The 16,087-nt window shown below is 51.3% G+C and overlaps 1 protein-coding gene across 4 annotated transcripts in view; it reads right to left on the bottom strand.

Annotated features, from left to right (window-relative positions):
- Positions 1-1,475: 1,475 nt before the first annotated feature.
- Positions 1,476-16,087, bottom strand: part of CNNM4 (cyclin and CBS domain divalent metal cation transport mediator 4) — a 49,941-nt gene continuing 35,329 nt past the window's right edge. Inside the window, exons 2-8 of one of the 4 annotated variants that reach the window (XM_034953742.3) lie at positions 15,331-15,474; positions 14,839-14,973; positions 13,289-13,458; positions 12,868-12,964; positions 11,382-11,444; positions 4,613-4,794; positions 1,476-4,124 (exon numbers count right to left, since the gene is read on the bottom strand). In XM_034953742.3, coding sequence (XP_034809633.1) covers positions 3,924-4,124; positions 4,613-4,794; positions 11,382-11,444; positions 12,868-12,964; positions 13,289-13,458; positions 14,839-14,973; positions 15,331-15,474 — 992 coding nt within the window. In that variant the 3' untranslated portion in view covers positions 1,476-3,923. The remainder of the gene's footprint in view (positions 4,125-4,612; positions 4,795-11,381; positions 11,445-12,867; positions 12,965-13,288; positions 13,459-14,838; positions 14,974-15,330; positions 15,475-16,087) is intronic. The other 3 variants (XM_034953743.3, XM_003805744.6, XM_008974473.5) reach the window with 3 other exon arrangements.

Below are 16,087 nucleotides of genomic sequence, written 5' to 3' on the forward strand. Positions count from 1 at the left end.
ATTCTTTACCCCACCCCTGGTTAGCATCAGTGGAGACACAGCCACTTGACCTTCAGACCACTGTTGGCCCTCCCTGGGCCGTTTTCCTTACTGGTCTTTTGGATCAAGACATTTCCATGTTATATCTAAATATTTATTCTTGAGTTTTAAACCCACTGGCTAATTCCTGCTTCTCTCTCAAGCCTTAGCTCATATGCTGCTCCCTCCGAGTGATCTTCCTTGACCCTCGACTAGGTTGGCTCAAGGTTATTGGAGCTATGTGCTCTCCCCATATCATCCAGTACATCCCCTGTTGTAACATGTATTCATTTATTCATTCAACAAGTATTTCCTGCATTGAGTCCCTGCAATGTAGCAGGTAGTGTTCTAGTGTTGGGACTGTAGTGGGAATGAAATTAAGTCCCTACCCTTGTGAGGCTAGATTCTAGCGCAAGGACGATAGAAAATACCCAAGTCTATATTTCAATATTTGGTAGTAAGTGCTATGGAGGGAAAAAGGCAAGATAAAGAGACAGATGCTGGGGTGATGCTGATTGAGATGGGCTAATTGGAAGCCTTCTCAAGGAGATGGCATTTGAACTGAGGCTTAAATGAAATAAGGGGTGAGCCTCGCCAAGACTTAGGAGATGTGTCCCAGGTCAGGGAGACAGCAAATGGCAAAGCTGTGTGTGACTGTCCCCCTTGGGGTGGTGGGAAGGTTCTTCACTAAATTCACAGAGGGGTTGGTAGTACCTGGCGTGCGATAGGGATTTAAACGTGTGGAACAGATGGATGAAGATAATTTACAAATCTTGCCCCAGACACAGACGTTGGCATGTGTACCTCTTTTATCTGGAATATCCTCTTTTCTTTGTTGCCTACATAGATGCCCCCAGTTTGTCTACTCCATTGAACTTTGCATGCTTGGAGCCCCTGGCCTCAGCACACTCAATCGCACAAGCCCGCCTGCAGCACCTGTACAGCACCATGGGAGTCCCCTGCAGTGCTGCAACTTTGAGAGTGGGTATAGTGACGTAACTCAGGTTCTTCAAGGGATGAACACTCCAACTTTGAAACCACTAGCCTGTAGGTGTGGACGAAAAAGCAGCTGCATGTTATAAAACAATATTACTCATACTTTTGGATCAAGCTTCTTTCAGTCCCATGGGTAGGGAGGAGGGGCAATTTGCTGAAGCCCACTGCCCTTCCAGTACTCACAAGCCAAGGGCCCTATGGGATCTGTTTCACAGGACTCATGCTTATGGCAGCTGAGCACATCTGTCCTGTATGTCTGCCAGCAGCCACGTCCCTCTCACTCCTGTGACGACAGCCTTGACTATATTTAGAAATTCCATTTCTGATTGCATTTCACTGCTGAATGGTCCTAGAATCCTTTATTGCCCTTGCCCCATCACAAGAGACAGCCAGCCACAGCCACTTTTATCTCAACAACATACTGAATACTGACAGAACAAACAGGCAAGTTGTAGATTCACCAGGATTTATACATATTTGATTTTTTATTACCAATCAAAAATAAATTCCATATATCGTTTAGCAAATATCATTGTTTTGTGACAAAAGACACAAGAGTCATAACAACAAAACTCCCCGAGAGTCAAACTCATAACGCCAAAATAAATCACAAAAATATACAAATTAAAATATTATGCAAAATAAATACGGCGGCTGTCACCTGCCTACCCATTTGGATGCCCTTTGCAAAGGTCTCCCTTACATGGAAGACACAGTGGGTGGGCCAGTTCCAGGGTATGGCTCATCCCAGGAACCAGAGGTTGAAATAGGAAGGGAAAAATTGCACTGGGAAGAGGAAGTCATCAGACAAACAATATTTGGAAATAATGATGACCCTCTGTGAGAAGGGATGATCAATGGGCCAGGGAAGAGTAGGAGGGCCAGCCAGTTGGTGGTAACCGTGTGCACAGAGGTCACTGTGGAGGTGTGTGCACCTGCCCCTTTTGCTTCACATACCCCCACCAATGTCTTTTGCTCTACATGGCAGTCAGGGCTGTCAGGAATATAGCTCTGCCAGCTTCCAAAAGGACTTGGGAGCAAGCTGCTCCTGTACAAGACTAAGGGCTTTCCCCCAATAGGGAACAAAAGTCTGGTGTCTTTTTTCCTTACAGTTGAGAACCCATGGGTGTCACCACCTTCTCTCCAGGCTTCTAGGAGTCAGTTCTATGGCTAGGAGACCTCAGACTGGCCAGGGGTAGGCATACTTGGTGCAAGACAATCCCTGGTCCTAAGAGTTAGGATACTCTAGGCACCTGGAGAGCAGGGCACTTGGGGTGAGGAAAGGAGTGAATAAATAATACTCAGGCGGAAGGCCTGCAGAGTTTCACCTGCCAAGCTCTCGGGACCCAGCTCCTGCTGCACCCAGTGGAAGGACCAACATGGACCTTGGTCCCACAGCCTCCCCAACCCTGGGAAGCCTGGAGTTTTGCAGCAGGGCCTCATTCAGCCCCAGGGAAGAGGCGCCAGGGCAGGAATTCACATGAGGGCAGAGCTCTTAGTACAGTACTACTAACTTCAGCAAGGGCAGGATGACCTCTCACGCTAGGATCACATGTGTGAGAAAGAGGGGCTGCAAGCTGCATGCCTTTAGGAGGAGCCCTCCTCTTCTGAGGTTCCATAAGTGGGTGGATAAGGCCAGGTGAGCCTTGCCAGCCACAGAGGAAAGGACATAAAGAACCTGCTTCCGTGGCTTCCCACATGTCCTCTTGTCTCCACCCCCAAGAGGGACTGAAGCTTGGGGATTCGAAATAAGGGGTCTGGGAAAAAGGCTTCAGTCAACAAGTCAGCCTTGACTCATTGTGGGGCGGGGGTGGTACTGACTGCTAACAACGCAGATGCTGATGACTGACAGTTCCTTCTGGAGCCAAAAGGAAGAACCCAGACAAATCACCTCCAACACAGATGCCCTCCCGCCAAGGGAGAACCTTTGGTAAAAGTGAGGGCAAGGCCTGGGGAGCAGGGGTGAGCAATCAAAGGCCTGAGACCCTGCCTAACACTTGAGTCAGCCCTGTCACAAAGGGCCAGTTGTCCAAAGGGCCAGATGGGAGGCAGGGTGGGGATGTGTCCTCAGCTGAGTCCCGACTCACCAGGAGAGGCTGTCGGCAGAGTTCTAGATTTCTGGGTACAGCAGTTGACAACAGATGTGCTCCTCTGCATAGCTCAGATTATCATGTCCCTGATCACAGCTACCCAGGAGCTCTTGGCCTCAGCATTGTCAGATAAGCTACAGCGCAGGTGCTCAGGCAGCTGATCTCCATGCCATTTTGTTCTTTGCTTCTGTGAAGAGCTGTCTTCCTCCCAACAGATAAGCCTCCACTGGCAGGCTCTGGGATCCCACCTCCGGAGGAGGAGGAGGAGGAGGAGGAAGGGAGAGCTCCCTGAATCAGGGACACAAGCTGGAAGGCCATGGCTGGGAGCAGATTATGTCCATTGCTTCCCGGGACAAGAAACCCTTCCTCTTTTATAGTTTTTAGGAAAAAAATATTTTTTTTTTAAATAAAGTTCCTTAACCCTGTCTTCCCTTCCCAAAATGATATTTAAAAAAAAGTGATGAGCCTACTTTAGAAATTCTCTCAGTAAAAAACAGCCTTTGCTTATGGTAGCTGGCCCACTGCCCCCCCTATCCAGGGCTGGACAGTGCCACCTCAGAGCTACTCAGAGGTCCTTGGCAGAGGCCAGATCCCCCATAGGCTGGGGGCCATCTGGCTGTTCAGTCAGACAGGCTATCTATCCGTATCCTTTCTGGACTAACAGGTTCCCTCTCTTCATGTGGGCCCACTGGGGAGGCCCCCGCAGGGTGGGCAGGGGGCCCCGGGCCCTCCTGTCAGATGGCATTCTCGTGGGAGGCTTTGTGCAGCAAGGAGTTACGCTCGTTGAGAAGAGTTGTGGTCTCGTCCACCACAGGCAGCTCAGACTTCTCGGCCAAGTTCTCCATGTGGGTGGTGCACCCGTCTATGGGAAACTGAGGGCTGTTCTCCATGCGAGAAGCCAGCAGCCCGTTCTGGTACTGCTGCCGAGTGATCTGCATGAGGAAGGGATGAGTTCATGGAGAGAGGGGCTGGGAGGCAGACCCTATCACCAGGCCTGGAGAAACAGGGCCAGGATTGAGGCTGTGAGTTGAGAGAGAACATGACCAGTCAGCGTCTCTGGAAGCCCTTACAAAGAACAAGGTGCACGAACAAGAGAAGAAAGCATCTCAGGGCTGGGCACAGTGGCTCACACCTGTAATCCCAGCACTTCAGGAGGCTGAGGCGGGCAGATCGCTTGAGCCCAGGAGTCTCAAGCCAACTTGGGCAACACAGTGAGACCCCATCTCTATAAGGGGAAAAAAAAAAAAACCCGAAGCCACATGCACACCTGTAGTCCCAGCTACTCAGGAGGCTGAGGTGGGAGGAATCCTTGAGCCCAAGAGTTCAAGGCTGAAGTGGGCTATGATCACACCACTGCATTCCAGCCTGGGCAACAGAGCAAGACCCCATCTCCAGAAGAAAAAGGCATCTCGGGTTTGGGCCCACCATGCTGGGTTTGGTGGATGAAAGTAGTAGCTGATTCCTGAGCAGAAGATAGCACTGCCCAGATAGGGCGGTGAGGCACTCACCTTGATGTACTGCAAGTCCACGAGTGCCCGGACGCTGAAGTCAGAGATGTACTGGCCCAGGACAGAGCTGCCGAACTGGTTGCTGCTGCCTGCCAAGGTTGCTGCAGTTGAGACGTCTGTGCGGTCTGGGTAACTGAGGGAAGCTGAGCGGCTGAGTGGGGTGGGGTGTGCTGGGGAACGGTCTGCAGGGAGAGCAGAGGTTGTCATGCCAAAGGCCACTCCGATGCCCACTCTCACCCTCATGTCTCACCTCATCCCATGGAAGCCCAGGGACACCCCACCCAGGAACAGGAAGTCATTCTTAGGGACAAACAGAAGCATGTAGAAGGTCTGACTGCATAAGGTCTGACTTCGTTAAAGCAAATGAATTAGTTTGTTTAGAACTATTGTGCAACAAGTATTAAAAAGTCTACCAAAACAAATCAACCAAACAGAAAATAAAAACCACAGACTTAGAAAGTTTATGGCTACAAAATCTCTCGTTTCCCACAACAACCAATCAGTCAAGGGCAACACAATGATCATCCTAGCAGGACAGGCAAACTGCCATCCTTAGGCTGGGCACAGTGGTTCACATTTGTAATCCCAGCACTTTGGGAGGCCGAGGCAGGAGGATGACCTGAGGTCAGAGTTGGAGACTAGGCTGGCCAACATGGTGAAACCCCATCTCTACTAAAAATACAGAAATTAGCCAGGCGTGGTGGCAAACACCTGTAATCCCGGCTACTTGGGAGGCTGAGGCAGGAGAATCGCTTGAACCTGGGAGGTGGATATTGCAGTGAGCCAAGCTGGCACCACTGCACTCCAGCTTGGGTGACAGAGCAAGACTCTGTCTCAAAACAAACAAGCAAACTGCCATCCTTGTCTCAATACCAGCTTGTATCAAGTGACATAAACTGCATACTTTTAAATAAAAAATATGCATTAAAAGGAAGAATGTATAGTTTGCACTCTCTCTCTGTGAATACACACCCCACACATAAGATGCCCCGTCACACCTTTTCTTTGGAGACAGAGTCTTACTCTGTCACCCAGGCTGGAGTGCAGTGGCGTGATTTTGGCTCACTGCAACCTCCGCCTCCCAGGTTTAAGCAATTCTGCTGCCTCAGCCTCCTGAGTAGCTGGGATTACAGGCGCCCAACACCACGCCTGGATAATTTTTTTTCTTTTTCTTGTTTTTTTTTGGTTTTGTTTTGTTTTTGTTTTTTTGAGATGGAGTCTTACTCTGTCACCCAGGCGCATTCCACCATGCCTAGCTAATTTTTTTTTTTGTATTTTTAGTAGAGACGGGGTTTCACTGTGTTAGCCAGGATGGTCTCGATCTTATGACTGCCGGTGATCCGCCTGCCTCAACCTCGCAAAGTGCTGGGATTACAGACAGGTGTGAGCCACTATGGCCCTGCCAGCCCTGTCACCTCTTAAATGCTCTTATCGGGGGCTGGGCGAGGTGGCTCACACCTGTAAGCACCTTAGGAGGCCGATGCGGGCAGATTGCTTGAGCCGGAGTTCAAGACCAGCCTGGGCAACACAGCAAAACCGCATCTCTACAAAAAATACAAAAATTAGCCAGGCGTGGTGGCTTTTACCTGTGGCCCCAGCTCCTTGGGTGGCTGAGGTGGGAGGGTCACCTGAGCCTGGGAGGCGGAGGTTGTAACGAGCCGAGATTGTACCACTACACTCTGTCCACCCGCCGAACACCCAAAAAAGAAAATGCTTTTATGGAGTCAAAAGTGTGTTTTGCACACAACCTACTCAGCGTGAAACACAGTCCTACCCACTTCCACCTTTAACCCAGCCAGCCTGGCCGGGGCGGGTCAAGGTGACAGGCGCTTCTCCCCTCTCATGAGGCAGAGTTGTAACAATCTCGAATCTCGAATAAGAGTTGTAACAATCTTGAATAAGGAAGAATGGGCTTCTTATTTTGAAAAAGAAACTGCTTTTTCAAATGATATACGTTACTGTATATCATTAACTTGTTTTTGAGAACACAGGAAACCATGAAATGCACAAAGAAGTTAATTGTGAAGACATGCAGGATGGTTTTAAACAAACAGGAAGCGGACTAAGCTGATTTGCTTATTTAACTATTAAGTTACTAAGTTAGCCATTCTAACAAATTGCCAAGTGAAGAGAACAAACATACTGAATCTAGTGACTCAATGACCAATACAATTTTTAACTAAGGGCGTGCGCGCGCGCGCGCGCGTGTGTGTGTGTGTGTGTGTGTGTTGGATAGCTAGGGAAGGAAGAAGAGTAGAGATGAAGAACAAAGGGGAAAATAAAAATTAAATGAGACAAAAGAGGGACCTGGTAAGGTCTTAGTGGGTCATGAACTGAGGATAATCATTAATTCAACTCTGAACCCAAGATCTAATTAAATAAAAAAAAAAGAGAGAGAAGTCTGAGTTCAAGTCTTTATGACTGACGTTATCAAAAGTGGTTTCATGTTTATGTAGCTCTGTATTTTGTAGATTTGAGAACATTTTAGCTGGAAAGCTAGTAATTTCATGCTCCTAAAACATCTAATTATTTTCATAAAACTGAAAAGAAGCCAGGGTATAACAACAGAGACTAAACTGAGTAATACTCTATCTTTGTGCTTAAGTAAAGCTTTGATTTTTATTTATAAAACTAGGAAACTATAGTTTCCTAGTTTACAGTTTATAGTTTATAGTTTCTCAGGAAACTGGCCATTCTATGATGAGGTTGTGGTATTCCCATGCAAGAACAGGAAATATTTTAGAGGATCATTAGAGGATCAAGTGCAAGTATCTAATGAGTAACATCTCTGATTAAGTTCTAGGAAAAGCAGAAATACTAGGGGTATTACTTAATACTTCACATAGCTATCTGAATGATGGAATGCTTTTAATTAATGCTAACACTCTAGAAACAGGAACTGAATTTTATTTTTAAAATAAACAATCTATTTTCTTTTTCAACTGAATTTATTTTACTATTATTATTTTTTAAAGGGTCTTGCTATGTTACCTCGGCTGGTTTGAAACTCCTGGGCTCAAGCGATCCTCCTGCCTCAGCCTCCCAAAGTGCTAGGATTACAGGAATGAGCCACCAAGCCTGGCCAAGAGACTGAATTTAAACCAACACAAATTAGTGACATGGGCAGAGTGCGGTGGCTCACACCCGTAATCCCAGCACTTTGGGAGGCCGAGGCGGGCGGATCACCTAACGTCAGGAGTTCAAGACCAGCCTGGCCAATATGGCAAAACCCTGTTTCTACTAAAAATACAAAATTTGGCCAGGCACAGTGGCTCACGCCTGTAATCCCAGCACGTTGGGAGGCCGAGGCGGGTGGATCACGAGGTCAGGAGCTCAAGACCAGCCTGGCCAACATGGTGAAACTCCGTCTCTACTAAAGATACAAAAAATTAGCCAAGGGTGGTGGTGCATGCCTGTAATCCCAGCTACTCGGGAGGCTGAGGCAGGAAAGTCACTTGAACCTGGGAGGTGGAGGTTGCAGTGAACTGAAATCGCGCCATTGCACTCCAGCCTGGGCGACAGGGTCAAGACTCCATCTCAAAAAAAAAAAAAATACAAAACTTAGCTGGGGGTGGTGGCGCACGCCTGTAGTCCCAGCTACTCGGGAAGCTGAGGCAGGAGAATCACTTGAACCCGGGAAGTGGAGGTTGCAGGGAGCCAAGATCGCACCACTGCACTCCAGCCTGGGCGTCGCAGCAAGACTCCATCTCAAAAAAAAAAAAAAAAAAAAAAAAATTAGTGACGTGACCTATTAAGACTAGAGGTCCGGCCAGGTGCAGTGGTTCATGCCTGTAATCCCAGTGCTTTGAGAGGCTGAGGTGGGGGAAGTCTAGGAGTTTGAGACCAGCCTGGACAACATAGTGAGACCCCCATCTCTACAAAAAGTTAAAAAAAAAATTGCCCAGCATGGTGGCACCTGCCTGTAGTCCCAGCTACTTCGGAGGCTGAGGTGGGGGTCACTTGAGCCCATGAGGTTGAGGCTGCAGTGAGCTATGATTGCACCACTGCTCTCCAGCCTGGGTGACAGAGAAAGAACGTGTCTCTTAAAACAAACAAACAAAAAAACAGAGGTCCTAGAAAAAATTCACCAAAATCCATTTTGTCTCTGAGAGATGAAATTATGATGCTTTTTAATTTTTTCAAGACTTTTTTCTATTTTCCCAATAAGCTACCTTATTTTATGAGTAAAGCAAAAAATAAATAAAACAAAAACTGCAAGGTTTTTTTTTAAGGCAGAGTTTCGCTCTTGTTGCCCAGGCTAGAGTGCAATGGCACGATCTCAGCTCACTGCAACCTCCGCCTCCTGGGTTCAAGCGATTCTCTTGCCTCAGCCTCCCAAGTAGCTGGGATTACAGGCACCTGCCACCACGCCCGGCTAATTTTTGTATTTTTAGTAGAGATGGGGTTTCACCATGTTGGCCAAGGCTGGTCTCGAACTCCCGACCTCAGGCAATCCACGTGCCTCAGCCTCCCAAAGTGTTGGGATTACAGGCGTGAGCCACCGCGCACGGCCAACTGCAAGGTTTTGACCTGGTAATTTCATTGTTGAAAGGATATCCTAAGGACATAACCTTAAACACAGGGAAAGTTTTTTGCTTTTTTGCATAAAAAAGTTTATATCATGGTATTGTTTATAATAAAGACCCCCATGAATATGCATAAAGCGTAAAGTGGAGAATTAATCAATGAGGGCACACCTGCTCTCAGGATTCAAACCACAGGTGCATCACCTCCCGGCCATCCATGAAACCAGAGCAAGCCCAGAGGAGGGGAGGGAGGCTGAGGTCACACTGGGGAGGTTTGAAAGGGACAGGGAGTAACTGCTTCTAAGTCACCTTTTCATCTACTTATTTATTTATTAAACAGAGGGTCAAAATAGCAGAGTATACCTTGGAACAGTTCAGATGGAAGAAGGCCCAGCTGTACAAATGTAAAATGGAAATCCCCAGGCTGAGGTGACGGGTTTTTAGGGCAGTTGGGGTGTGAGGAGCTGAAAGATGCTGGTGCTGCTCCTGATGGGCACAGGCCACACCTGATGAGACCAGCACCGTCCTGTGCCCTCTGCGGCCTGGTTGCACACGGGAATCCCAGCAAGCCTCAAGCTGAATGAGTCTGACCCTATTCCCACCGACTCCCCGGACAGGCATCAGGAGCATGACACATCCAAGGCCAGAAGCAGCATATGGCACTGGCCTTTCCTGAAAGACTTTCTGGTTGGAACACCACATTTTCATTGTAATCAGGAAAAAACAGAAATAATAATAATTGAGCTCTAACTCAACATTTTACATGAATTCTCTCACGTACTCTCCTGATAACTCTTATGAAGGGGGTACACGCATTGTTCCCATTTCACAGAGGGGAAAGCAGAAACAAAGACTATCATTTAGCCAGCAACTGTGGAGGTGGCTCTTGAGTAGGCAGTCTGACCCGGGGCCATGCCCCTCATGGCCTCGCAGTTGCCTACTGGGCCAGCAGCTGAACGGGAAGCAAAGCTTGTGAAGAAAATTGGAAAGTCTTTTAGAGAAAGCTGATGAGATGACAAGTCACCCTGACACGGTGTGTGGGTGGCCTGGAGCAGGAAGTGCTTACCCGCTGGGGTGCGTCTCCTCTTGGCCGTGGAGGGCAGCAGGCTGGCCGGCGCTCACTTGGCTGGGCCAGGAGCAACCCTCCACTCCCAGCCTATCCTCTAGGTGTGCATGTGTGTGTGTCTGTGGGTGTGTTTCTGTGTGTATGTGTCTATGGATGTGTGTTTCAGTGTGTGGTATCTCTGTGTGTGTCTATGGGTGTATCTGTGTGTGTCTGTGTGTGGTATCTGTGTGTCTCTGTGTTTGTGTGTCTATGGGTGTATCTGTGTATATATACCTGTGTGTCTGTGTGTCTATGGATGTGTATCTGTGTGTGTCTGTGTGTGTGCCTATGGGTGGGTGTTTCTGTGTGTGTGTGTGTCCATGGGTGTGTGTCTGTGTGTGTCTCTTTGTGTGTGTGCCTATGGGTGTGTGTTTGTGTGTCTATGAGTGGTGTATCTATGTGTGTATGTGTATCCTGGTGTGTCTACGGGTGTTTCTCTGTGTATGCCTCTGTGGCATCTGTGTGTCTATGGGTGTATCCGCATGTGTGTTTCTGTGTGTGACATCTCTGTCTATGGGTGTCTGTAGTATCTCTGTCTGTGTGTGTGTCTGGGTGTGTGGTCTCTGGGTGTGTGTGTGGTCTCTCTGCATGTGTGTGGTCTCTCTGCGTGTGTGTGGTCTCTCTGCGTGTGGTCTCTGTGTGTGGTCTCTGTGTGTGTGTGTGTGGTCTCTCTGTGTGTGTGTGGTCTCTCTGCGTGTGGTCTCTGTGTGTGGTCTCTGTGTGTGTGGTCTCTCTGTGTGTGTGGTATCTCTGTGTGTGGTCTCTCTCTGTGTGTGGTCTCTGTGTGTGTGTGGTCTCTCTCTGTGTGTGCGGTCTCTCTGCGTGTGGTCTCTCACTGTGTGTGTCTCTGCGTGTATCTATGGCTATGTGTATCTGTATGTGTATCTCTCTGTGTGTCTCTGTGTGTATGTGTCTATGAGTGTGTGATCTCAAGCACTAAGAGATCTTTGGGGGCCCCTTCTAGAGCGGAGGCAGCAAAGCTGCCTAGAAATTGGGCCCCAGCCAAGCAGAGCCACTGAGGTCGGGCGGCCCACATTGAGCAGGCGGGGGTCCGGGTCCGTGTGGGGAGGTTAATGCAGCTGCAGTGTGCAGGCACAGGCAGCAGGTGGCAGCGTGACCCTCAGCTATGCCACGTTACCTGTGAGCCAGCAGAGCAGGGAGTTCCGCTTGCCAGGCGGACACCCGACCTGGACTGAAGGCACTGGAGCAAAAGAGAAGGTCAGTGATGGGCGCAGTCAGGAGACAGGACACGGAACCACAGGCACAGGACAGAGGCAGACCTGACGGGGCCAGGCTGCTTTGGGCAGAGACGGGCCCAGTGGAGAAAGGGACATGGCTCTGCTGGGAAGGGTGCTCAGGGCACAGCGGTGAGCCCTGTGCGGAGACAGGCAGAAGCTGGCTGAGTGTGCCCAGTCATCTCCCCTCTCTTCTGGCCACACCAAGTGGGAACAGAGAGACTATGGGTCAACGGACAGAGCCTGGGCCCTAACCGGGCCTCTGAGGCTTCACTGCACAAACAGTGCCTGGGGGAAGCCTCCCGTGCCTGCCCGCCCTTCTGAATGAGATTTCCTCAAACTGAACAGAGAACAGCTGCTCTTGGAGGCACAGGAAGTCGTCCCCAGGCCTGAGGCATCTGACAGGGTTAACCTGCTCAGAGCCCCGCTCTGGGGCCCTGTCTGTCCCCTGCCCAGGGAGCCTGCCATGCCCCACTCATCTGGTGGAGGGGCCGAGGACATGGTGGATAAGCCAAGCTGGGTGTCAGTATTCATGGGTGCCCTACCCCCGTTCCCCCTCGGGGTCCTTTTTGTCAAAGGACAGTGAGAGGCACAGCACAGAGGTTCTCTGGGAGCTGCAGCTCGTACCCCACTGGCGTGGCCTGTTCTCCAGCACCAAAGTGGACTTTCTCTCTCTACCCTGCAGCAACCTCGCCCCAGGACCGAAGCCTGGAGAGGAGCGAGGAGATGAGCTGGCGAGACCTGAGCCTGCGGGGCCTTGTCTGTGGGGCTCTGCGGGGAAAGCCTGAGCCACTCAGCACAGGAGAGGGCACTGGGGCGGCCAGAGTGGCGCATCCCCGGACCTTCCATAACACCTCTCGGAGGGTGCCCAGTCTCCCTTCTGTCTGTCCCCAAGCCCCTTTATTCCATCGGAGCTGACCTCTAACCAAAACCCAGTAGCCGCGTCCTCCGAAAAGCCAAACCCATCTGCAGCCTGCCCTGGCAAACAGGCCCTGGCCTGGCTCCTGACCCCAGTCACTTTGGACGCTCAGACTCCCCTCCTGTCCTCAGGAGCAGGGCCCTGGGCCTTCCTCCCCACAGGCCTCCTCTCCAAGCAGGCTGGTCTCCTCACAGCCTCTGGACATGCCCTCCGCTGCCTCCAGGCCTTTACTCTAAAATCCCTCACTCCTCTTTTCCCCTCCAGCTTCTGGACCCCATCCAAAGGGGCAGCTCCCTCTGCTCTTCCACACCACCCGCTCCGGGCCCTGGCGGCTCCCGCCTCACCAGCCTCCCTCTGCCCCAGCCAGCTGGCTATGAGCTCTCGGGCCCATGCTCAGTTCTGGTGTCGGTCCATGGCTCCCCAGCTGCAGGGGGTCCAAAGGGCAGCAAAGACCATGCCCAACGACTCACCGGAGGGGACCGAGGTCAGGGCCATAGTCCCATAGTAGGAGAAGGCGCCCGTCTCAAACTTCATGTTCTCCTTCCCTGCCTCCACCTCCACCTTCCCCTGAAAAAACACAGGGCTGGAGTTAGAGACCAAGTGAGGGAGGAAACAAAGGATGAGGCAGGATGGGGAGTGAGGAACAAGGGACGGTGGGGCAGGAGGAAGGGCCAGTACTGGAGCCCTGGAGAGCTCAGGGGCCTGACCTGTGAGATCAAGAGTGGCCTCTCAGGGAGAGGATGGCCACGTGGGGCAGGCGGGGCTCAAGGGCAGGCAGCAGGCTCCCCAGGCGGGGAAGCCATGCACCTCCGCAGCAGGTGGGAGAGAGGGCCTGGGGGTTGCTGCAGTGCCGGGGGAGCAGGTGGCAGGCCCAGGGCTGAGCGGGCTCACCTGCAGGATGAGGATGAAGTAGTCGGCCGGCTTATTTCGGGTGTACAGGTAATGGCGGGCGTAGTACTTATTGTGCTCGTCAAACTTGAGTTCCTGAATGACATCTGGGTACTTGAGTAGCCGCAGCAGGATCTTCTCTGATATCAGGGAGGGGCTAAACTGAGAGACCTCTGTAGGAGGAGAGAGAAGAGACCTCACACGGGGCTGGCCAGGTGGCCCTAAAGCTCAATCACTGCTGTGCCTCCACCCCAACCACAGCAGCCACGCTGTGCTCAGACGACTCCCGCCCTGCTCGGCCGGCCCTCGGTTCTGCACCTCCCTGGGGAGTGAGCACGCTTGGCTTCTGACTGGTTGGATCCAAGGCTGCCTGCCTGCCTGGGCTTGAACAGTGGCTCCTGCAAGAACAGCACATGACCTTGGGCAAATTACTTAACCTGCATCTCAGTTTCCTCATCTGTAATATGGGGGTAAAAGCTTCACAGGGTGGTTGTGAGGGTGAATGGGATAGCACATGGACAGCACTTAGTATATATGACTATAATTATTGCATCAGCATCAATATCCCACAGGAAAAATAATGGAGAGGGAATTACCACCCCTTTAGCAAGTAAGGGGTGGGAAGGAAGATGAATTGGGCCAGGGGAAGAGGGGGACAGAGCAGGCAGAGCAGAACCTGTCACCCAAGTCCCCAATGGAGCTTTGAATCAGGGCTGAAAAGAGAAATGTCTCTGAACTAGAGGTGAATTCCTGCGGGAACCAGCACACGTCTGCAAAGGGGAGAGCTGGAGAGTAAGAGCAGAGCTGGATGCAAGCTCCTCAGAGTGGGTGAGCACACGAGGGGTCCAGCCACACCCAGCAGGCCTGCAGAAGGGGAAGCGTCCCTTCTCCTTCCCATTCCACAAGCCCTGATGGGCCTGGCCAGCCTAGGGGCCCACCTCAGTGGTTATTTTCTTTTTTGTTATTTTTGAGACAGAATCTTGTTCTGTGGCCCAGGCTGAGTGCAGTGGTGCATTCACAACTTACTGCAGCTTCAAACTCCTGGGCTCAAGCGGTCCTCCCACATCAGCCTCCTGAGTAGCTGGGACCACAGGCATGCAACTGTCCCACCTCATAGCCTCCCAAGTAGCTGGGACTACAGGAGGGCACCACCATGCCTGGCTTTTGTATTTTTTGTAGAGATGGGGTCTCGCCATGTTGCTCAGGCTGGTCTCGAACTCCTGGGCTCATGCAATCCTCCTGCCTCGGCCTCCCAAAGTGCTGGGATTACAGGTATGAGCCATAGTGCCTAGTCATTATTTCCCAAACTATTAAATATAGTAACTTGGATGCTTCCTAGAAGTTTGCAGTAGCCGCCCATTAATGGCAAATGAATCGCAGGGAGATCCCCAGGGGTGGAGCAGACACCTGGCCCCTTCCAGGGGTGGCTGTGTTGTCTCTGCACCCCTCACCTGCTGTAGCCCTCGTCCTATGGGGGGAAAGCAGCCGGAAACCCAGGACTTCTCCCCTGTGACCGTATTTCCACCAAGACCGGAAGGTCCTCCTCATGCTACCTGTAGCTAGGAAGCGATGAGCGGCCAGGAGGAGCTGCGGGGAGATTTTCACTTTGAGCTCATTGTCCGCATCCTTGAAGGCAGAGAAGTCACGCTTGTTCTTCTCAGACACCCGCTTCCGGCTTCGGTTGTCAGCTGCCGGAAGAAGAGCGTGGAATTGAGAACACAGACCCATGAGGACTTAGGAAGAGACTGGAACCCGCCCCGCAGCTCCTGCTCTCCAGCCCCTAGTCCCACGCAGGAGCAGCAGGCTCTGGCTGGCAGGGTCCTGGGCTGACGCCGAGGCACAGAGGCCGAGGGTGAAGGCAGCCTCCGGGCACTGCTCTCAGCAACCTGCTCCCTGCTCACCCCGGCCAGTGCAGGGCACCCAGCCACTGGGCCTCCGGATGCTAGGCCTCCTGTGTCCCTGCACTATGGCCCTTCCAGCTAGGGACACCAAGTTTCGATCCAAGCAGGAAAGGGGTCCTGGGCCCTGTGGAAGGCTGGACTCACTGTACATGTCGGACTCGTCCAGGATCTCCGACTTGATGATCTCCTCGATCACGTCCTCCAGGGTGACCAGGCCCAGGACCTCGTAGAAGGGGTCACCCTCACCCTCGTTGTTTACCTTCTGCACGATGGCCAGGTGGGACTTCCCTGTGGGACAATGCAGCAAGTCAGACAAGAGCCCAGAGGCCAGTCATGAGACTCCCTCAACCAAAACATTAACTCTAGACGTAGGGTCATAAGTCACCAGGATGGGGTCATGGTGGTTTTTATCTTTTCCATCTTTCCTGACGTTTCTACTGCAAACAGACATTGCTTTTATGAAAAGGAAAACTAAAAGTAATTTTTAAAAGCATGTCGTTAAGGACCGCTTTTTTGTTTTTCTCTTTTTTTGTGGAGGAAGGACAGGGTCTAGCTCTGTTACCCAGGCTGGAGTGCAGTGGCGCAATCATAGCTCACTGCAGCCGCCAACTTCTGGGCTCAAGTGATCCTCCCACCTCAGCCTCCCGAGTAGCTGAGACCACAGGTGTGCTCCACCATGCCTGGCTAACTCTTTTATTTTTTGTAGAGATGGATCTCGCTATGTTGCTCAAGCTGGTCTCAAACTCCTGGGCTCAAGCAGTCCTCCCATCTCAGCCTCCCAAAGTGCTGGGAATACAGACATGAGCCACCACGCCAGGCCAGGACTACTTGTTTAAATCGGATAAAAATGGCAATGCTGGGAGCAATGGCTCACATCTGTAATCCCAGCACCTTGGACGGG

The sequence above is a fragment of the Pan paniscus genome, chromosome 12, assembly GCF_029289425.2.
Source record: "Pan paniscus chromosome 12, NHGRI_mPanPan1-v2.0_pri, whole genome shotgun sequence".
Taxonomy (NCBI): Eukaryota; Metazoa; Chordata; class Mammalia; order Primates; family Hominidae; genus Pan; species Pan paniscus.